This window comes from Gavia stellata, chromosome 14, assembly GCF_030936135.1.
Source record: "Gavia stellata isolate bGavSte3 chromosome 14, bGavSte3.hap2, whole genome shotgun sequence".
Taxonomy (NCBI): domain Eukaryota; kingdom Metazoa; phylum Chordata; class Aves; order Gaviiformes; family Gaviidae; genus Gavia; species Gavia stellata.
In genome coordinates, this window is record NC_082607.1 from 24,532,602 (window position 1) to 24,555,743 (window position 23,142).

General features: G+C 50.3%; 1 protein-coding gene across 1 annotated transcript in view; it reads left to right on the top strand.

Annotated features, from left to right (window-relative positions):
• Positions 1-71: 71 nt before the first annotated feature.
• The window catches only part of HDAC8 (histone deacetylase 8), a 37,082-nt gene continuing 14,011 nt past the window's right edge, over positions 72-23,142 (top strand). The window contains exons 1-9 of the mRNA XM_059824599.1: positions 72-152; positions 758-810; positions 2,234-2,364; positions 4,659-4,800; positions 8,312-8,424; positions 9,480-9,557; positions 9,981-10,089; positions 17,508-17,680; positions 19,368-19,462. Coding sequence (XP_059680582.1) covers positions 72-152; positions 758-810; positions 2,234-2,364; positions 4,659-4,800; positions 8,312-8,424; positions 9,480-9,557; positions 9,981-10,089; positions 17,508-17,680; positions 19,368-19,462 — 975 coding nt within the window. The remainder of the gene's footprint in view (positions 153-757; positions 811-2,233; positions 2,365-4,658; positions 4,801-8,311; positions 8,425-9,479; positions 9,558-9,980; positions 10,090-17,507; positions 17,681-19,367; positions 19,463-23,142) is intronic.

Consider the following 23,142-nt stretch of genomic DNA (forward strand, 5'->3'; position numbering starts at 1 on the left):
GCGTGCCCCGGGGCCGGAACTGCCCGTCCCGGGCGGGCGGCAGTGCCGGGCGTCCCGGCGTGGCGGCACCGATGGCGGCGGCGCCGCCGGTCTACGTGTACAGCTCGGAGTACGTGGCGCTCTGCGACTCCCTCTGCAAAGTGCCCAAGCGGGTCAGCGCCGCACCGGGGGGCTGGCGAGGCCAGCGGGGCGGGGGGGGGAGGCGGTTAACGGGCCCGTGGGACCCCGGCGTGGGGGCGTTAGGAGCGCAGCGGTGAGGCCTGGGGTCGGAGGGCGCCCGATTGAGGCTGCCGGGAAGTCCGGGGGCTTTGGGAGGCTGCCAGCAGCTGGGACAGCGGGAGCGTGCGGGGAGCTTGGGGGCAGCGGCAGCGGCGGGGGGGCACCCCGGCCCTGGGCAGGAGGAGCGCGGGGTCAGAGGGAGCGCCTGTCTTTCCCCTTACACCGCCTCTGGCAGGGAGGGAGCGGGTGGCTGGGACACAGAAGTGGCACAAGCGCCCCCCCCCCCCCCCCCCGAGAAGCTGCGCGCTGCTGTGCCCTTCCCTGACGCACGGGAAGTCCCGCACACCCCCCTGCTGTGCTGCACACCCTCCGTGGGGGAGACCCTGCCCGGGGACCTTGTTCAGGCTGGTGCCGGTTTAGCAGTGCTGCTGGGAGAAGTCACAGTTACACCTTTGCTGCAAGTCATTTAGCCCCTGGTTGCTGTGCTTCTGTCACCTACACTAGAGCTGCTGTCACAGTCTTACTCTTCTTTTTTTAGGCCAGTATGGTACACTCGTTGATTGAAGCGTATTCCTTACTTGACCAGATGAAGTAAGTGCTCCCTTTTCCTGTGAAGAGATTATTTTCTTCTCTGCTAAGGTTTGGAAGATACTGATTAACTGCAGGTCTTACACTGTCCCTGCTGGCAGCATGATTATAGGAGCCCATGCAGTGTGTATTTCTAGGATGTAAGGGAATTCTGCTTGTTTTGCTAAATGGACAAGATTATGGTAATTACGGGAGGTGTGATTTATGGCTACCCTTCCTGGTCCAATGGAGTACAACTTGCCTTGTGCTTTCTCTGTAGAGTGCACTGTAACCCGCTGCTGTCATGGCTCTGAGCAGAAGTGATGGTGTAGAAATGATCCTTGTTGGTGCTGCTCCGAATCCGCTGGCCAGTGCTGATGCTGAGAGGGGCCATGTTGTTTTGCTGTGTTGTGATTGATTTGGGAGTCTTTTTGTGAGGTCTTGCTGCTTTTCAGGAGAGAAGACAAGATGAGGTCTGAGGCAGAAGAGTGAGAACCCTCCTGCCCCATTAGGCCCTTGACACTGGGGGATATGAAGGGAAAGAAAAGGCTTAGCTCAGCTTCTCTTATGTAGCATCTCATAAAATCTTAAAAAAATCCCACGCTCCAGTTCAGCAGGGCCAGCAAATCCTATTGGGACTTTTTTTTAAAGGATTTTTTTCTTTCTGGTCATTTTGGTAGAGCGTGCTTGCAAAATGTCTGCAGGTACCATTACAGAGGTAGACCCAAAGGGCTCTTCGCCCTGGCATGGGGTGAGAAGTGCCCAGCACCTGGGCTAGCCTGGAGCTGGGAGCTTCTTGCATTCTTCCAGTAGCAATGGAGCTGTACTGCATTGCCAGCGTGCACCCCCAGAGTCTGAGGTTTGGAGAGGGCTTCAACATGTTGCAAGATTTGTTTAGGCAGATTGCAAAGCACCCAGACCTGGGAAAGGTGATATGAGAGTAGCTGAGGACAGAGACAGTCTCTGCTTTAAACGCAGGTGCAGTTAAGAGCATGTAAGAGGTGCTGCTCAGCTCTTCACCCAGCAGGCTGGTGTCCTACAGCAGCAGTGGGCTGGGCCTGGATGTTTTCACTCTGTTATTTCCTCTGTGTGTAACCAGAATGTTGGGTCTGCTGGAGATTGCCCAAACTGGGAGAACATGCAGAAAAGGGGAAAAAAACTTGAAGCAAAGTGGAAAGGTTAATGCAGGCAGCACCTGCAGATGTTCCTTGTTGGAGCGGGCACAGCAGACGGTGCCAAGTTGGGAGAAAGGCCTACTCCAGCTCAGCTGAGCAGCTTTCTCACTCAAAGTGACAGTCCGGTGCAAGAGGAGGAGGGGATTTTGTTTGCTTTTTCAACAGTAACTGCCAAAAAGAAGGCTTGTAGTCTGAGGAGGGTAAAGCTGGGCATTCCAGACGAACCCTGGAGCCTCTTGTCCTGATGTGCTCCCTTCCTCCTCTCTGCCTAGGATAGTCAAGCCAAAAGTGGCCTCCATGGAGGAGATGGCAAGCTTCCACACGGATGCCTACCTGCAGCACCTGCAGAAGGTCAGTGAGGAGGGGGATGATGACCATCCGGAGTCCGTGGAGTATGGACTGGGTAAGGATGCGTATCTTCAGCGAGAGATTAACTGAGTATCAGGTCCGGGATGCTTTTTGCTGGAGCTGAGATTAGACAGAGGGGTGAGCTCAAGTGGGCTCCTGGGCTGTTTGCAGAGGGAAACACTCTTCGATGGGCTGTTGCTGAACCCCGTCAGCCAGCATCCACCTGTCAGGCTGGCGTTTTCACTGCTGCCAGCAGAGGGTACTGTCAGCCTCACGCTGCTGCTCCGTGCAGCTCAGCCTGTCCCTTGCATACCGGGAGCCAGTGCCTTTTGCTGCTGTTTTGAGGATCTCAGGCAGGACAGAAGGCCCGGACATGCTGCCCTTGGAACAGAGCTGAGACTGGCTGCCGCAAGTGTGCGGTGGTGGAGGGCATGCATGAACAACGGCCTGAAGCTACAGCCAGGGACCACAGCAGCTGCTGTTTGCTTGGTGACTTTGCTTATGTCTTGAGCAGAGGGCTCTTGCCTTCCTGAGCTTAACACAGCCTGAGCAACGCAGTAGTTAAAGCAGGCAAGGTGGCTGTCGGTACTGTCTTAGTTTCAGGAACAGGAGGCGTGACCCAGCACTGAGGCAGTGGTGCAGATTCTGCGCTGATCTCATGAGTCTCCCCTAGATCTGCCCTTTGCATTTCTGAAGCTGATCTGTCTGCAGGCAGAGGAGCAGCCCTGGGGTCACGCCTTGCTGGGGAACGGCTCCAGGGAGGCTGTTGTAGGAATAGGTGAAGACGATATTCTAGCTATATATCTGCAGTTTACCTAGGCCTGTCTCCTTTGTGGATGTCTGTTTTTAGGGGGGAGATACATCAGTTACTGTGTCAGGGCTTTCCTGGTAGAGTAGCCAGAGAGAGAACTGAGAATGTTTTTGCAGGATTGGTATGAGGGACCAGTAGATTGGACTAGCCAGGCACACAGATAAGAATTTGGTTCAAGACCCATCTGTGAATGATCTGAGCACAAGGAAACATTTTGATTGTTGATTTTTCTGGTAGGTTAACCTTGGCTGGCAGCCAGGTGCCCACCAAGACATTCTCTCTCTCCCCCTCCTCAATTGGGTATGGGAGAAAATATGATGGAAAAGATCGTGGGTCAAGATAAGGAGATCACTCATCAGTTACCGTCACAGGCAAAATAGACTTGACTTAGGGAAATTAATTCATTTTATTGCCAATTAATAACAGAGTAGGATAGTGAGAATTGAAAACAAAACTAAAATCACCTTCCCCCTCATCCACCCTTCTTCCCAGATTCAACTTCCCTCCCAGCTCTTCTACCTCCTTCCCTGATGAGCGGTGCAAGGGGGTGGGAAATGGGTGTTTGTGGTCAGTTCATAACGCTTTGTCTCTGCCACTCCTTCCTCCTCACACTCTTCCCCTGCTACAGCATGGGGTCCCTCCCACAGGAGACAGTCCTCCATGAACTTCTCCAATGTAAGTCCTTCCCATGGGCTGCAGTTCTTCATGAACTGCTCCGGCATGGGTACTTTCTACCGGGTGCAGTCCTTCAGGAACAGACTGCCTCTGTGTGGGTCCCCCGGGGGTCACAAGTCCTGCCAGCAAACCTGCTCCAGCGTGGGCTCCTCTCTCCACAGGGTCTCAGGTCCTGCCAGGAGCCTGCTCCAGTGCAGGCTTCCCACAGGGTCCCAGCCTCCTTCGGGCATCCCCCTGCTCCGGCATGGGGTCCTCCATGGGCTGCAGGTGCATGTCCGCTCCACCGTAGACCTCCATGGGCTGCAGGGCACAGCCTGCCTCACCATGGTCTTCACCATGGGCTGCAGGGGAATCTCTGCTCCGGCACCTGGAGCACCTCCTCCTCCTCCTTCTTCACTGACCTTGGTGTCTGCAGGGCTGTTTCTTTCACATACTCTCACTTCTCTCTCCCAGCTGCTGCACAGCATTTTTTACTCTTTCTTCAATATGTTATCACAGAGGTGTCACCAGCATTGCTGATGGGCTAAGGCTTGGCCAGCGGTGGGTCTGTCTTGGAGCCGTCTCTGTTCTGACATGGGTGCAGCTCCTGGTGTCTTCTCATAAAAGCCACTCCTGCAGCTCCCCCCCCCAACCCAAAGCCTTGCCACACAAACCCAATACAATTTTTTTCCTACTTATACTCCCTAAATCTGCTGTGTGAATCCAAATCGGAGGCCTGTTTTGGGGGTTTTGTGCTGTGGCTTTTTCATTGTGCCTGGAACAGAAAGAGCAGTGGTTAAAGAGAGGTAGCTCAAAACAAAGAGAATGCACTTCCCGCAGAGGAAAAAGCCTGTTATGTCTAACCCAAGGACTCTTACCCGCAGGTTATGACTGTCCGGCTACTGAAGGGATCTTTGAGTATGCGGCAGCCGTGGGAGGAGCCACCATCACCGCAGCCCAGTGCCTGCTGGACGGCAAGTGCAAGGTAGCGATTAACTGGCCTGGAGGGTGGCATCATGCAAAGAAGTAAGAAAACAATCTCTTCCCTTGTGTTTTCTCACCTGGTGTCTGAACCCCGCCTCCTAGCTCCTAACTTCCCTTCAAACCCTCAGGGTGCGGCAGTGGGCAATCCAGCTGGAAGAGAAAGCAAGGTGTGAGAGGGGTGAGGAAAGGCAGGAGGTAGATAGGAAAGAAGCAGAGTGCAGGGCAGAGGCCTGAGAGTAAGCTGGTTACTGGCCAGTCCTGGTGCTATCATGGGCTGCAGTGTGGGTCTAGGGCAGATATATTCAGACATGTCCCACCATCCATTGATATTTGGTTATCTCTGGGAGTTCAAGTGAGGAATGATTTTGCAAAGTCCATAGAGAAGGGCTGTGGAGAGGCAAACGATTGGTGTCACTCCCAACGTGGGAGAGAATGGGAACCTGGCAACTTGCTCAAATTGTTTTGTGTGGCTTTTTTGGTTTCTTAATAAGAGGTTGGAAACACTGCAGGACTGACCTGTGGTTTTCCCCATGCTCTGTGGGTGGCTGTTTGCTCTGAGCTGTAATGTCAGTAATGATCTTCCAGAACAACAGGAGAGGAAGTAAAAAATTTTGTCCCTGACTCCTGTGATTCTGTAGTGGTAAAATAATTTGTTTCCATTGCTTCCCCATTTTCCATGTATGTATGTTTTATTTTAACTTGTGTCCCCCATCTCCCAATACGTGAGGCCTGTCTGCAAATGCAGATGAGACAGCACCCTTCCTTGTCCCCAGCTAACTGGCCTTTGCAGTGCCGTTCCGTTTCCTTGGAGAGCCCCAGAGATTAACATGAACCACGTGTCTAACCCTAACAACTTGTACATGAGTGCACAGGTTTCTGTTCATGCTCCAGTGACTTTTCTGACATGACAGAGAAACTCTGGACGTGTAACAGTGGTGTGCAAACTCAAGCAATGGCAACGTCTCATCAGGACCCTTTTCCTGGTCAGCACTTTGCTGAATATGGGTTCAGCTATGGCTTGCTGAGAAAAGAGAGAGTTTAGCTTGGCTGAGCTGAGCCTTCTTGCTCTTCACAGGAGGGGTGGCTTTTAAATCTTCAGTTCTCTTTTATCTTGATTGCATGGTTTATAAAATGCCTGTAAGAAAAAATCTTAGCAGTGTTGCTGCCACTGAGCTGTGCTATTAGCGCTGTTCTGGGAAGCAGTCTGTTTGAAAAAGACATTTAATACTTACTGGTCACAAAGAAGCCTTCCCAGTCACCCCAGTGAGGTGGCATGGGATGCTGCAGGGTAGGCAGCAGCTGGGGTAGGTGCCTGTCTAGTGTGAAGGTCCAGCCAGACTGACACCCAACTGTAGGTGCCTGGTGCTAGGACCTGTGTCCTAGGAAAATACATGTCCTTTTGTCAAAAAAGGCCTGCTGTCTGGTGGCTTAGTTACTTTTCAAGGTCGTAAAGGTAGGAATGGTAACCACTGTCACCTGGGGCTTTTGAAGCTCCCAGTTCACTGGTATGCCTTTGGGACAGAGGGCAAGATGCTGAGTTGGTGCCTTTTCTTGACGCAGCCCTGCCCTCCCTTCCGGCAGTTACAGTCCAAGCTCTGCTGTGTGGATCTGGGTGGGGAGAATAGCAAGTGCTTGCACTGAGCTGCAGCTGTGACGCTGGTCAGCCTCTGTCCGAGCTGGTGTCCTGCTCTGCTTGGCCTCAAGTTTGAAAGAGATCATATGTTACAGCATGGAGAGAGTGCCCAAGACATTAGATAGTTCACTCGGCTTCCTTGCGGGCTGGGAAGGAGGGGAGGAGTATGGAGTGTAATCACAATTAAGGAAGACTCCCAGGATACCTGCAAACATCCCAGTTCTCAGCATCGCTGTAAATGAACAGAGTCACTGGGAAGCATCTATGCTCCACGATATTTTCAGGGAGTGAGAGCAAGTGCAGTTCTGGCACCCCATGCTTGCTCCTCGCTGTTTCCAGCTGTTTGCTGAGCAGGGGAGCGTCAGGGAAATGAGCCGAGTGCTGTGGCTGAAAGTCAAGGAACATTTCCAAGAGGCATATCTTAGATCCTGGAGGCATCTGAGCCTGGGGAAGAGGGGTTTGGACGGTCCTGTTGCAAAGTATGAAGCTTTGGTTTAAATCAGCTATCCAGGGCTGACCTACAAGTGTATGTGGGCTAGTGCCAAGTGGTGATGGAGACTTGACTTCAAAGCGAGTCTGGAGTAGGGATTAAGAAACTTTCTTGTTCCTTTGATGCCAGTAATATCATAGAATCATTTAGGTTGGAAGAGACCATTAAGATCATCAAGTCCAACTGTAAACCTAATCCTGCTAAGTCCACCACTAAACTATGTCCCTAAGCGCCTCATCCACACGTCTTTTAAAAACCTCCAGGGATGGTGACTCAACCACCTCCCTGGGCAGCCTGTTCCAGTGTCTGACAGCCCCTTCAGTGAAGAAATTTCTCCTAATATTCAATCTAAACTTCCCCTGATGCAACTTGTGGCCATTTCCTCTTGTCCTATCACTTGTCACTGGGGAGAAGAGACCAGCACCCACCTCTCTACAACCCCCTTTCAGGGAGTTGTGGAGTGCAATACGGTCTCCCCTGAGCCTACACTTCTCCAGGCTAAACAACCCCAGCTCCCTCAGCCGCTCCTCATAAGGCTTGTGCTCCACACTCCTCACCAGCTTTGTCACCCTTCTCTGGACACGCTCCAGCACCTCAATGTCTTTCTTGTAGTGAGGGGCCCAAAACTGAACACAGCATTTGAGTATGAAAGCTGCCCCCAGATGTATGTCAGGGTTAAATCTTTCCATGCAACATCTGTCCTCGTTCAGCTGCTGGGGCTCTCTTCTGGCTGAGCCTAGGAGCTGTATTGCGAGGGACTGCACGTGGGGCATCTTGTTTGCGTTTTCCTGGGCAGGAAGAGAGGGTGTTGCTTTGGGGAGAGGCTTAACTTTCATACCCCGAGACTTTGGAACAGAGCAGCAGAGTGTTGTGACTGCCTTGGACCTGCCTTTCACTGCCAGGACCTTTCCAGGAGCTGTGACTCAGACAGCAGGGATGAAGTGGCTGACTGCCTGTGTCTGTCCAGCACTTGCAGGAAAACGGCCAAGCAGGACTGTCCAGGGGCCTGTCCTCTTGCCACAGAGGGAGAAGAGGTACAGCGGAGAGTGGGTTTGAGTCGAGTGGCTCTGAATGTCTTTAAAATATCTCTGGTGCAGAAAGCTAACATTTTATTTGTGCAACAGTGAAATGGTCAGAGATACCCTGCCAAGCCCCCCATGGGTTAGGGCCTCTCTGCAGCAGAGCCAGCTGATGCTTTACCAGCTGCCAGCAAGCCCAGGGTTGAGAAGCAATTGGCACAAGCAGTCATGTTCTCTGTGCTTCACAGCCATGCTTTGAGCTGTTACTGACCCATCCCTTGGGCCTTGGCTGGGCTCTTCATCCTCCTCTGTGCCCATGCAAGGTGGAGACTTGCAAAGCAAGAGTGACAACACCGAGATCAGAGGTGATTGCATTGGCGATGTTCAACCTCACAGACATTGTTTTCACAGAGATGAAGCTTCTGGCTTCTGTTACCTCAACGACGCTGTCTTGGGCATCCTTCGACTGCGCCAGAAATTTGACCGTGTCCTTTATATCGATTTGGATTTGCATCATGGGGATGGTAAGGCTCAGTGCAGGCTGCAAACAGCACAGCTGCACAGGCTCAGGGGGAGGAATGGGAGAAGTGAAGGCCTGTCGGAGCAGTAGGGCTTTACCTGCTGCAACAGCCGTGGCTTTGTCCCCTTTCAGTGCAGTCAAGTTCCCTCAATCCATTTCTACCTTGTCCTGCTTTATGGATTTGCCCTGTGCTGCTCATCAGACCTCTCTTGAGGGTCTGGGCAGCAGTCTTGTACCTAAAGCAACAAACAGCGTGTTCCCATTCCAGTAATCCCCTCTGCCAGTGGCTCTCCAGCAAGGACTTCCCTCAGTCCCTTGTCTCCCATCCCGGCAGAACAGCTGCTGACAGTGTTTAATTGTTTAATGCCACCAGTGCAAGAGGGAAGCAGTCAGTAGTAAATGGTGCTTTTAAAAGAAGACTTGGTGCTATAAAACTGAAGCCCGAGCTGGCCTTGCTGAAACTGCTGTCTCCTTTAGGGACATTGTTTCAACACCATTTAACATTTCCTGCTCTCCTAAATTTTATGGTGTGTTTCATTTTGCTCTGTTTTCCCCCCACATTTGGTTTCTGTTAAGTTTCCTGTCACTTCTTTTTCCCTCCCCACCCCCACTATTTTAATATGTATTTAAGGAAAAGAAAAGGCGTGTTGAACCACAGCAGTGCTGAGAAAAAGCAAGAGAGCCTGGTAGCTCTGGTTCTAATCAGAGCCAAGGTCTGGCCAAGGCATCCCCGCTCAGCTCCCTCCCCCAGCCTTGCAGGCCAAGCAGTGCAGGCGAGTGCTGCTAACATGGGCACTGACCTGAGGTATTGAGATCCATTCAGTACTGATTAGCATGAGACCTGCCAAATTCATTTCAGTTGTGACCTTTGCTGCAGTTGAATTTGGGTCTCTGTTGATTAAGGACGGATTTATTGAGCCACATCTGGTTTTCTGCTTTGTTCATTCCGTTCCTGCTCTGCTTGCTGCCCCGTGTTTATCGAGTGGCTCGTTTGTGTGTTTAGACTGTCATTTATGTGAATGATGTGTAAAAGCTTTTTTCTCTTTCCTTTTCTGATAGGAGTTGAAGATGCCTTTAGTTTCACCTCGAAAGTCATGACTGTTTCTCTGCACAAGTTTTCGCCAGGATTTTTCCCAGGCAAGTTGAACTTGGGAGGTTTGTGCTTGTTTGGTTCATGCATCACTGACGAGGCCCCAGCAAAGGCAAGTGCCATTCCTTCTGTCCAGCAGAGGTGTCTCTCTGCTTCTCCTGTTGACGGAGGAGAAAGAAAGAGCGGGGAACTATATGTTTGGCATTTCCCCCTTTCTGGTTGTGGCTAAGCTCTGGGCAGAGCCACTGCTGGCTGGCCGCCTGCAGCCCTTGAAAGCTGCATGACAGAATTGGGCAGAGGGTGAGAACCAGATCCATCGAATCCCTCCTTTATTGGTGGTGGCCAGTGGACTTCTCCATAAGCATACCAAAGGTCCTGCTCTCTGCTCTCATCTGAGACATCCCATGCATTTCTCTTGCTCCTGATCCCCTTTCCCTTGTAATTAACTATGGGGTGTTTCTGTTTTTCAGGCACCGGTGATGTGACAGATGTTGGCCTGGGGAAAGGTCGCTATTACAGCGTGAATGTACCTATTCAAGATGGCATTCAGGACGAGAAATATTACCAGATCTGTGAAACGTAAGCCCTCTTGCTCTGATACAGTTTACTTGAATGGGATTTTAGAGAACAGAGACTGCACAGATTTTGTTTATTTACTATTTTAATTACAGTCCTTCCTTAAGGCTTGCCCATTCCCCTGTTACAGTTTTTGATTACAGCGAACATGGATCTTAAGTGATCTCAGAGGTCTTGCCTGAATCCTCAGGCAAACTGAATATACAGAGGCATTTGTGGGTGGCTGGAGGGTCTCTTTGCCACTGGTCAGCCTGTGTGTTTACGGAGAGACTGAGAAGGGGCAAGTACTTTTTAGCTGTGGACTTAGGGCTAGATGCTTTTTCTTCAAATAAATGCTCTGAACCCTGACCATCTGTGGGAGATATGCTTGGGGCTGAGCTAAAAGTGTTTTCCAATCACCTTTTGTCTATGCTGGAAGAATGAAAGGCTGAAGGCTGAATGTCTGCCAGTGATTGAGCTGCCTCCCAGCAGGCCCCTCTGTCACTCAGTTGGTGATGGACCTCACAAGCCATTGCCCATGTCAAAACTGGGCTCCAGGGCTTGTTCTTTTCAAGGGGAGAGGAGCCTCAGCGCGGGGCTGCAGGACACACTAGGACATCCACCTCTCAGCTCTAACAGCTGAGGGCTGAAACCTCTCCGGTCTTGTATCACGTTAGAGCAGTCATGATGTAGCCGTGCCTCCTGCTAGCTTGTTGGTGCTTGTCACTGCTGGTGGTAGAGCAGCTCTCTTCCTGCCAGGGGATGTGGTTCCAAAAGGCAGGGCAGCTTTAGGGGCTGAGTAGAGGTTAGGACCCCAGTCAGGAGTAGCCCATTGCATGCATTCCTGCTCGAAGGACATCAAAACCTACCCACCATAGGTTCCAAGCTGCATATAACGGAAGCATCTACAAAGAAATTTTGAGATCTTATGGGCAAAGAGGAAGAGTTCTGTCCTGGCTGGGAGACAGTCATGTGCATGACTGTGGGTGTCTCATCCAGCTGATGTCTGAGGATGATTGCCTGGGCCTCCCAAACGCGTGGTGGGATTGGAGCACCTGACTCCCTCCAACACGGGTTTCTGCAGGCTGACTACACCCCATGAAGAGCTTTTCCTCGTATTCTTCTCCTGTGTGCCCTGCCAGTGAGAGGAGACCTGCTCCTTGGCAGCCCTCTGCTCCTTGCCGAGGCGCTGCCAGATCAGGTGTTCCTGGAGCAAAAAGACAGGAAGATGCTGTGCAGAACAGTCTCACCTCCCTCGGTGTGGGGGGACAACTGCCTCCCTGGTCTTTGTGGAGGCTGATCTGCTGCAGCACAGTGACATAAATCAATGGGGAGGAATTTTGCTCTTGGCGTCTCGGAGTATGTGCACTTGGAACTTGCCTCTCTATAAATTACAGTGCTTGTGTTTGATCGCTTTTGTTCTAGTAGATAAACTCCTATCCTGCTTTTGAGGTGGTGTGGCACACGGATAATTGCCTATTGTTTCTGGAAGTTGAATGACACAGGCTCCAATTAAAGTACATTGTTACTAATAGCTGCTGCGTGGAAAGGGGGCCAAAGTGTGACATTATTTATATATTTTCTAGAAAGTCTGATGTTTTTAAAATTTTGAAGACAAAGGCAGCCAGGGATGAAAAGTTTCAGAGCTGCCATCAGAGTGACAGCACCGAAGCTGGATGCTGAGTTTCTGTGGTATGCTCTGCTCATGCAGAGATGTGTCCAAGGCATGTTCCCACTTAGAGCCCTCTGGGAGCCTGCCTGCTCACGTAGTCTCTCTGTCAAAAGAGAAAGTTGTGATGGGTCTGGCTAATTGTAAGCATCCAGAACAGCTGATTTGCTTGATCACCTTCCAAAACTGCCCAAATTAATGAATGAAATTGGTTCTGAAAAGATGTCAGTAACTTTACCTGGAGTTTAAATATTAATCTTTTGAAGACTTAAGAAAATGCAATATGCGAGAAACATTGAAAGTGCAGAAAAGTAAACTTAGAAATAATCCAGAGACATTCAAATGCATTATCTTTGCTCCAAAGACACAGAGAAATCTGAGTTATTTTAAATGGCTGTAGTAGTTTGCTTGGTAAACTCGCAATTAGTTATACCTGAAAGAGATCACTAATCAGCTATTTGTCCTCTAGTATTGTCCAGAATGTAAAATAATAAAACCAAACCAACCCACCCCAAAATCTGAACGCTCTTTGGCCTGTCATTATATGTGATGCAGGGGAGCTGTGTTAGTGGTGTGTAGGCACGGATCTAGCGAAATTCTGCTTTAGCCGGTGCAGGCTGGCCTGTGTGACAAAGATCTGCTTGAGTGGAAGTTGTGATGTGTCCATTATGTTGGTGGAGAAACGGGTTAGTAACATGGGTCATTTACAAGGAAAGCATGCAGGACCTTTGTGCTACCAAAGGCTTGCCTGCTATCTAGAAAGAAGATACTATTTCTCTATTTACAGTGTCTTAGTAAAGGAAAACAGGATGACTGTGGTGGACGTCTTGCATCCCAGCAGCCAGCTGTCTTGGTTCCTTTGGACTCAGCCACCGTAGGTGGCCTTCTAAGCGAGGGCTTTCAACCTCTGTCAGTGTGTGAGCACCTACAGTGTCCCAGGTGGCAGCACGGCTCCCTGTAGATCCAATTTCAGCCTCCTGATGGTTGACTGTCTTCCTTTTGGTGCCTCTTGTGAAGCCTTTAAACAAGCCCCAGATGGCAAAACCCAGATTAGACTCCTTTTTTTTGAAGCAAAAGTTTCCCACTTGCAAGAATAAGACTAAAAGCAGAGACTGCCGTTTCTTGGGAGGCTGCAGTATTGCTTTCACAGTGCATCCAGCTGTGCCTGTTCCTAGCTACGGTAGGTTGAGGGTATCTACTGACGCACACTTCTCCCTGTTTCAGTGCTGAGGACGAGGCGAGCAGAGAGGTGAACAGCCTTTTCCAGTGGAGTGCCAGTCTAAAGCAGACAGCGGTGGGGGAAAATGAAGTCAAAAAATGGAGTGCGTGATAAAAAGCAATTCCTGCATGACTGCCAGCATCTAGCGGGGCTTTTTCATGTCATGCAGGTATAAATGGAGACTCCTGGGGAGAGGGTGCCTTCTCCCTGTACGTGTTGCGTGTCCATGGTGTGAAAAGCACCACATGGCCTGGAAGCCCTGCAATAATATGGGGCCGGTTCTGAATCTGGTCCTTGGGTGTGGGCACTGAACAGTACAGACCGCAGAGTGACCATGTTGTTGGGAGGCTCTGGAGATTAGGGGTGTGACTGACAGCTGGATTTGGAATCTGCTTGGAAGGGATTGGTTTTCCACTTCCTTCTGCTGTAAGGGTTGAATACAGCATGGGGCAGGTGGTGAATGCAGCAGAACTAGCCCACCATCTGGACTTCATTGGTTGCTTTTTGTCATGCAGCAGAGCACAAATCCTAAATGTTCTTCCAGACTCTTAAAAGTTTAAGATATGTCCATAGTCCAACAAACTTTGCAGAAGTTTCATATTCTGAGTTTTTCAGGGTTTGGGATGAAATTTTGAAACTCGGGCTGAAATTCCAGACCCCTGCTTTCTTTCGGAAGGTCCCAAGTTTTAACCTGGAGAAAAAGCCCAATTTAACCCAGTGGATGATGGAGCTTTCTGAGTGCCTGTGCTGGCCGGCATTACATGTGGGCTGCATTTGGGCATGACCCCCAGCTCAAATCTACTTTCCAGTTTGCAAAATTAGTCTGGCTGTTTTCTTCAGCTTACGGACAGGGGTTGTGGTGTTTGCTGGTGCAGCTGTCACCTTGGCATATCATGGATCTTGCCGGGACATGTACAGTGTGGGGCAGTCAGCAGCAGGGTGGCAGGCAGACCCACGGGAGCCAGGAGGCGAGCTGGCATGGGGAGCGTTTGCTGGCTCTGAGAGCAGCAAGGCCCTGGGCAGCTCTGGGTCTTGTCTGCCTGCAGTGCGGGCAGGAGGAGGAGCAGGCAGGCCCATGTGTTGCTGCTAAGGTGACAGCGGATGTAACTTGATTGCTTGCTAGGTTTTGGATGCAGCTTTTTGGAGGTCGGAGTTGTAAGTCACAATCTTGCCTGTATGTCCAGGTAAAGGAAGGCCCTCCAATTTGGGAAGCTCCTTCCCGTGCTGCTGGCCATCTCCTGACACCAATGGGAGGAAACGTCATGTGGTCCTCTTGCAGTGGCAATCTCACTGGGGCTGTGAAATTTTGACTGCCATTCTGGGTTTGCTTGAGCAGTTGCAGAAGCCCATTCTCTTCCATCCTCGCTGTCAGCTGCTGACTGTTTTAGCTGTTCTTCTGACCTCTCTGGGGGTAACAAAAGGCGACTTCTCTGTCAGCCGCTTCCTTTGGGGGCTGGCAGGAGGGGCAGTGAATTGGATACTGCTGAAAGAAAGCACTTGGAGAAGTCTGAAAACTGGCAATGTCTGTTCATCTCCGCTACAAGGGCAGGCAGTGCAGCCCTGTCTTGGCACACCGCTCTGCCAGGTCCAGAAAGGAACGGCTGGGGTCACCTTGTTTTCATGGCCCTACATTGCTCACAGGACTTCCCTGAACTAGTTTGTTAGTTCAGGAACAGAAAGGGGCCAGAACATCCCCTTTGCACATGTGCCAAATGAGTGCGCAGCCCAGACCACATGGTCCGCGTTGGCTGCACCGTGCCCTGACCGCAGTGATGGGGGTACCATCCCACTGGAGCCAGCTGTCACAGGTCAGAGGTTCCTGCACCTGCAGCTGTGAGACAGTGAGACATCTTTGCTGTGTTTATGATGCATCTCAATGTAAAGTCAGTTTTCTAGCTGGGATTAGTCTGCTGTTGCAGGGAGGTGTATGAGGAGTTCCCAGACAGGCTTTGAGCTCTGATGGCATGACTGAGCTGGTCTCCCTGAGGAATGCTGCCAGAAGGGGAGAAGAGTCCCATTCCCACTGCCTTATCCTTGGCTGCCCACTCCTTTCCCCTCTTTTCCTTGCTGTAAACCAGTTCAGGGAGTTAACCTAGCAGAAAACTAACCCTGCTAAGCAACTTTCTACTGGTTCAGCTCTCTGAAACTGCATACTGTGGGATCAGAGCAGCTCCATCATAAGCAAAAGGAAGGGTCTGGGAAGGGTGGGTAGAAGGGACTACCTGGTCAGCTTGCCTTTATCGTCAGCTCAAGCTTGTAGCGTGCCTGCATGTGAGGGTCTGTCAACATCTGCATGGAGCTGGGACTGCAAAGCAGTCCTTCTGCTGGTTTCCTAAAACACCAGAAAGAATTGCTCTGTTCCTGAGCACAGCGTGGGGCAAGAAGGGGGCTAAGCTACCCTTGTGCATTAACAGAGATCCCAGCAGCTACAGACAAATGCTGTTGTGTCAAGGAGATGTTTATCATTTAGGTAATGTCTGCAATGTGCTTTGAAAATTAAAAGCCCTGGGAGAGAGTGAACTTTGTTTAAAACTCCTCGTGCAGCCAGCAAAAACCTGCAGGGTTGGGCTAGAAGGCTATTATTTGTCCTCACTGGGAGACCTTGCTGAGAAATAGTAGGAAGCCTTAGCCTGAAGTGAGTTTCACTGGGGAAATAATAGAAGGACTCGTGATAGTGATTGCATTTTGGTGGAAGTGGCTGTCCTTGCACAGTGAGATCGGCGAGGGGGCAGGGGACCCCCAGTCTTTGCTAGCGAGAGGTAAACCTTCCTCTGCCCATGTTATTTCACATGCATGTGCCCATTTCTGGTGGATCTGTGAGGAATGTAAAGCTTCCTAGGGAAAAAGTGAGCTGTTTGAACTGGCCAGTGTCAGCTGCCTGTCTAGCAAAAGTAGAGAAGCGTGTCTGAGGGACGCAGGGAAGAGGGACCCAGAGACAGCTCACAGGAGCTAGGTGTGTGCTTGCAGAGGTCTGAGTGCAGGCAACAAAAGCCCTCACCAGCAGCAGTGTCAAGAAGCCCTACAGTGTTTGAAGAAAACCGGTTCAGTACTCCTTACTCCAGGGAAGGGTAGTACAATGTGGGCCTTGGGCAGAGGTGGAAGCCCCTCTCATCCATCCCGTCCTTGACATCTGCAGAAGAGAGGCTGACTTTGGGTCCACTTCAGGAAGGAAGCTTATGCCGATTTGACTGCTCTCTCCTTGGCATTGTGATTTTCACCATCTGCCTCAGTTTGCTTAGCTTGGTGGGACTGTGTGGACAATGTGGCCTGGTAGCTGTCAAAAACATGAGTGGTGTGACTAGCTGTTGGCTACCTGGCCCTGCCAGCTACCTGGGTGCTGGGGCCAGGCTCTCGGCATGTTCAGGCTGTGCTGCCATACCCGGGGTGAGTACGCATACGGAATGGAAATACTGTTTTCCCACAGGGTTACATATTTGGTCTCAGGGGGGTTGAGTTTTTTCCCAGAATTTTTCTCAACAACAGTCGAGTTTTTTCCCAGCAGTGCCTGTATTTCAGTAGTGAATTTGTGGTGCTTGTAGAGCAGACAGCCTCAGCCCTGCAGGCATCTGCCTTGGCAGACCGCACCGAGTTCAGTGGGGTTCCTTGTCTGGGTGCAGCGACTGGCTAAATTTCTTGGGGTGAGTGCTGGTAAATGCAAGCTCTTTGTCACAGGGAAGCAGCTCTCTTGTTTAGCACTGCAGTGGTTTCTAGATGCATATCAAATAAGAACTGGTGATGCTTGGGTTCTCTTAACCAAGGCAAAAGCATTTATTCCAGGGATCACATCTGTTTCTACTTTAGCAAAATAAAAACACTGTTGTGAAAGGAACATGTTTTTCTCCATTATTTGCCTTGTATTTGGGGCTTTGGAGCGCAGTGCTGGGAACAAGATTATTCCCTTTGTGGTGTTCGTAATACCAAAAATCTCCTGGAGCAAAGCCAAATGTCTGACATGCCCAATTGCCTTCTGCAGGAGAGAATACTTCTAATAAACTGTGTCCAGGACACTGGCCCTGCCGCACCCCAGCATTCGCTAGAGCTGGGGGAAATGTATTTCTGCCTCAATAGACGTATGGGAGAGAGGGGAGTGAGAACCTAGACAGAGCCTCCCTCTGTTTGTCTTGTCCTGGTGAGAGGTGTCTGAGAGTTTAGGACTGTTGTTTTGCCCGACCCTCCTCTTCACCATGACTTTTACAGGGGAGAAAAGCCCCTGGATTTGCCTTGCAGCCCTTCTGCTCAGGGCAGCCAATGTAAACATGTGGTTCGATGCTACCACTAAGCTGATCAGGACTAGATCCCCCTCCCCTGTGTTCTCAGTGATGCTTTTGCCTTCATCAGCCTTGTGATGAGCACTTTGAGAGCTAAACTTACTGCAGGAGAGTAGCAGAGACAGAAGGCTGACTGGGAGCAGAGGGAGCATAACTGGTATAAGGGAGGTGGGAACAGAGAATGCAGAAACCTTCAGAGGCATCAGTGGATCTGAGGGACCAGGGCCATGCCACATGCATCCCTCTGAGCTGCATTTGTGGTAACCCCCACCACTTCTCTCCACAGCGTGCTGAAGGAGGTGTATGCCGCCTTCAACCCAGACGCAGTTGTGCTGCAGCTGGGGGCAGACACCATTGCTGGAGATCCCATGTGCTCTTTCAACATGACACCTGAGGGAGTGGGCAAGTGCCTAAAGTACGTCCTGCAGTGGCAGCTAGCAACTCTCATCCTGGGAGGAGGTGAGTGCACGCGCATCCTGCCATTCATAAGGAAACGGGTTTGTCCTCCTGCAACCCTTCCTCAGGTGTGTGTCCTTAGGCTCGGCACTGGCTGGAGTTTAGCAGGGTGACTGCTGGGCAGCATCAGGAGGGCAGTCTGTGGCGCAGTACTGTTTTCACACAGGCCTGAAATCCTTGATACCGACAGCTGCAAGTCTCAATCCTGACCCTAAGATCTTGAGTTAAAGGCTGCTTGGCTCTTCTGGAGAAGAGCAGAGGCTGTTAACCCTGATGAACTGATCCTGGCTTCTCAATGGTGCCTCTGATTCCCGTCTCTGCTGATCCGCCCTTCAGCGCTTCTTTTTAAAAGTGAGCGCTGTGTTTCCAAACCTGCCTTGAGCATCTGGCAATGAATGATTTTGTTTGGATTCAAGCAGGGGCTTGGAAAAAGGACTGGCTGCCTGCACGGTACAGCAGGGCTCTGATAACCAGCAAAAGCTAAGGTTGACTTAGCTCTGCGATGCTGCATAACCAGCTGCATGTCCAGTGGGGAGAGCACAGGACAGGCTTTATGCAACAGAGCATTTCAGAACAACAAAAGCCACTGTGTGCCAGGGAGAGTCCCCCAGCTCTCTGCCTGGAGCTGTATCTGCTCCAGCTGTTGCCCTTTTTGAGATGGAGAAGATCAGGTATAGCATGGTAAGCCTAAAATTTGATGTGCCTAATGCACTTTGTTTTGGAAAGGTTATGAGCATTCAATGCTGCTGTGGCATGTCTGTGGGTATGCTGGGGATGGCACCTTTCAGGCAAAAAGAAACCCCAAAACTTTTGTCAAAAAATGAAGGACAACTATTTGTCACTCGTGAAAATACCAAAGGAGTGTCCCACCACTGCAGCTTGTGGAAGCACTTGAAGTGGAAATTCAGGGAGGAGTCAGTGCTTGTGGAAAAAAAAAAAAACAAACCCCAAAATCAAACCCCATAACCCAAACAGAAGGAGACGTCGGAAAATATTGTCTCCCTCTTTTTTCAAAGTGGGTTTCTCTCTTACTATTTCAGTCGTCTTTGCTGGAAAAAAACTTCGCAGGATTGCTTTCAGCTAAGGTTTCTCCTTGTGGGCTCGTGTACTGTTAACACAGAGGTGACCATTACCATACTGACTGTGAAACCTCATTTACTTGTAAAGCAGTCGCAAGTTGTACTAATGAGCTTCATATTTTCTTCTCAAAGATGACAGTGCTGAAGAGCTCACCAGCGAATGGCTGGGCATGTGTATTATGCTTTATGGGTCAAAGGCTGGCATTAAAAAGCAGGAATTCCCCGTCTCCACTGCTGCCCTTGCGCTTCTCTCCCTGTTACGTTTGAACACCCCTCCTTGTCGCCAGGAGAGAGCCCAGCGCATGGGGCCGGGGGCTTGTGCTGGGTCTGAGATGGTGGCTGGAGGACCCTGGCCTGTGACATGCTGGGTGTAACTGCGGTTCAGTTTGGGAGGTCTGCCCTTGCATACAGCGTCATTCGGACCTGGCCTTGTGTGGCCAGCAGGTGCAAAATGCAGTTTTTGGGCACAGCTTGAGTGGATGAAAGAAGCTTAATTCATGTAAGCTGCACGTGTTGCCTCTGTGATTTGTTCTTTCCACTAAAATCTCTCCCCTGTCTCTTCCCTTTCCCCACTCTTCCCTCTCCAAAATCACAATTCTTGCTGGAGACAGGAGGCTACAACCTTGCCAACACAGCTCGCTGCTGGACATACTTGACTGGGGTCATCCTTGGGAGAACACTGTCCTCTGAGATCCCCGATCACGAGGTAAAGCTTTGACAAACCCTCCCTTCTCCTTGCATGAGAGCTGAGTCGTTCTACCTAATCCAAACGGCATCCTTGCCACTCAATACTGTTTTGTTGAGACGCTCCGGTAACAATAACGCACTGTCCTAACAGCATAGTGGGTGCTTGTTCCCAAAACCCGAGGCTGTCTGCATCTTTTTGCAAGGGATCTCAGGCGCCAATAAACTCCAGTCTCACATAATTACAGAGAGGATGGGGAGGGGGAGTCACCTGTTTGCTCAAAGAGCTCTTTAGGATGTGCACGTACTTTTGCCAGGAAAGAGCCAGGCCTTTCTCAAGGCTTTAAATTTTAGCCCTGCTTTAGCCCTGCGGTGACTGACAGAAAGTACCGGGTGCAACTTTGAAGCTTCTCTGACCAGCAGTCTTGCAACAGGCCATGGGGCCAGGTGCTGTTCGTGACAGCGTATGAGCTGTCTCAGCTCCAGTGCTGGCGCTTTTAAAGTCTTGAGTGGGGCTGGACAGCTGGTTGGAGGGACACAATCTCGACTGAATTTGGGTGGAATAACTGTAGGTTCATAATAGGTCTCAAACTGCAGATCAGTGTTATTGACCCTACAGAAACAAACCTGCACGTGCAAAGCAGTTCAAGCCTACAGTGACTACAGAGGAGAATTACGGTTTTGCCTTTATCTAAGGATCTCACGGACCAGTATGCATGAGGAAGTAAAGCGTTTGTGTGGACTGAAACTGGAAATTCATCATTGTAGAAACTGGTGATTACAGATACAAGATGCTTTTTGAGAGATGTCGTGCTTGAATATGATCCTTTAACCAGGTTTCTGCAGAAACAGGTTTTAAACAAAACTGGATCTTTTGCATATATGGGAAGAGAAAAGGGTGGGTTCCTCTGTAGGAGTTAACTGCTGAAGGTGGTTAGGTTTTGCCTGTTTGTTGTTGCTCTGAACAATGTATTTGTTGTGTTAATGACTCCTGCACTGAGTGCCCTGAAGGATAAGAGCAGTGTGAGAATGAGTTGATTGCAGGATGTCACAAGGTGCACAGTGGGGCTCTGCATGCTCTGGCTGCTCCTTCTCAGAGGAATTTTTTGCCAAGAAGAGTTGGACTAGATGATCCTTGAGGCCCCTTCCAACCTGGTGTTCTATGATTCTATGAATTTGTATCCCCTCCTGTGCTGGCTGCGAGTTGTGGTGCTGCTGGTGACCGGCCTGTTTGGGTTCCCCTTGCTGCAAAACAGTGCTTGTGGTCTTGTTTCTGGAGATGAGATGAACCGCTCAGCAATCACCCTGGAGGAGCAAGTTCCCGGAGATCAGCCCAGCCTGTCTCTTGGAGCTGTGGTGCAGCACTTGAAGAGGAATGAGCGGGAGAGAGGGGAGATGTGGGCTGCCTTGGATGAAGCAGTCACCAAGTGTTGCTGTTCCCACTTGGCACCTATAGGAGAATTTTTATGGCAGGCTCGTAAAACTAAGTGCCTGACATGAGCAAGCGCATCTTGACTCCTGCACCGCGGACGGATTTAGTAAGAATCATCTCTGGAGTGGTGACTTTAGCCAGCAAAGCAGCTAGTGAGGATCAGGAGCATCGTGCAGTGCTTATGGAATGCCAGGTGAAGTGGCTGGAGTGGTGGTTCATAATAGCCAGAAAGCGCTTGGGTGAATAGAGTTTGCTGGAGCTGAATTGGAAACGAGTCAGAAATCCACAGTGCTCTACTAGAATATACATCAGGTCTACAAAGAACACGTGGAGACACTGGCATATGATAAGTTGTCTGATTGTTTTAAAGTCTGTGGCCATATGCTTCACCAAAGGTAATAAAGTAGCCTGGGTGATAAAGTGACCTTGGTAATAAGAAATAGCCTTGGTATATGAGTTGAACGGTTCTGGATCGGATACCAGCTAAAAGATGGTGATATTCATGTCAGTAATGTCAGTAAGCAGGGAGCAGCAGCCTACCTTCAGGGAATCTGCATCTCTTTTGGGACCTGGAAGAAGTGGGTAAGCGAACTGCAGCAGGCTTCAGATCACCGGGGATGAGGCCCCTCAGTTACCAGGTGGAAGCGGTGAAGTTGTGTTTGAACTGCAGGAGGTAAAGTACCCCGAGGCATGGCCCTTAGGTTGGTGTACGAACCTGAACCTCTCCAAAGCTCTGCTCCTAAGTAGTAGAACAAATGGAGGTATGCTCCCTGGCTTTGAGGCATTGATGAACTGCTAATTAAAAGGCATTGGGAGGAGCGTTCCCTGTCAACAGGTTTATCCCATTATTATCTGCTACAGAGCCTGCTGGTGGTTGGGACTGCATTGCAGATGAAGGTGAGGTTTTGGGCTGTAGTGTGTTACCCATGTGCATGCAACGCCCTGCAGCCGTGTAGGGCTTGCACTGAACCAAGGCGAGCCAGCTGCCATGCTTGTGGTTTTGCCTGCAAGTGGACACTGCGGGCTGCTTCACAGTCAAGAAGGTGTGTGTCCCCAGTCGGGCGTGAAGTTTTTGCCTCTCCTAGAGGGGTGCTAGCTCACATCCTCTGGCAGGAGATCAAGAGCTTCATTTCTAGCCTCACTAATGGCACCAGATGCTATTTCTCATTTACATTTATAATCCTGTTCTGAAATGCACTAAGCAGATTGTATCAACAAGTACCCTGAAAGCCAGAGCCATAGGCTGATGCTTACTGTTTTTCAGAGGATTTCCTTTATCAGTTTTAAATGTTTTCTTGCTTCTTCCCATCAGCATTGGTCGGTGTTTTTAGCTCTTGAACCACAACCAAGATCAACAATTTCTGAAACCGTCTTGACAAGAACATTGAAGGATCATCTTTGTTTTCTTTAATATAACTCTGATGCAATTACCTGCCCCTTTCCTCCTCCTAAACTGGATTATTTCATAATGCTTAGCATAGTATTTACTTGCCTAGAAGTAAGGGTCCCTCTCGTGTTTTCCTATTGAGTGCAGTGAGGCCATTTGCATTGAAACAGAGATGTCCAAACTTTGCGCACTGATGGGTTAGGTTAGCAGCTCGCCCCGAGCCTGGGAAGCTGTGCCATGGGGTACATTGGCCCATGTTTGCTCTCGTGCTACTACACACAGCGTAACACTAAAGATGGCGCAGCGAAGCGTGCAGTGCTGAATCAGCATCTGAATGTTTGCTGTCCAAATCAGATGGAGCGTGTTTGCTTTCAACAGCTTTGCTGATCCATGGTGCTTGTGTGCAGTCATGCTCTGTCTTCTTGGGTGTGCTCAATGGGACGTTTATAAAGTCTCGTTAGCCTTGTTTAGTCCCCCCCTAAACACTCACAAACCAGAGGAGGTAATATCAACGGACTTTGAGCAGGAATGGAGGAAGGAGGGCAGGGAGGGAAGAAACCCAGAGCACAAGACTGATGTCCCTGGGCATCTTAGTGGACCATGGGTGTCCATAAGACTTACGAGGAGCAGCTGGGATCACTTGGCTTGTTCAGCTTGGAGAAGAGAAGGCTGAGGGGGGACCTCATCGCAGTCTGCAACTTCTTCAAGGGGGGCAGTGGAAGGGGAGGTGCTGGTCTCCTGTCTCTGGTGACCAGCGATAGGACATGAGGAAAAGGAATGAAGGATCAGAAAACTCGTGTGAAACACTTTCATAAACAATGGTGAGATCTTTTTGTAAGGTGTGATTTTTGTGGGATTTACAAAATGAGGAAGGCTGAGGGAG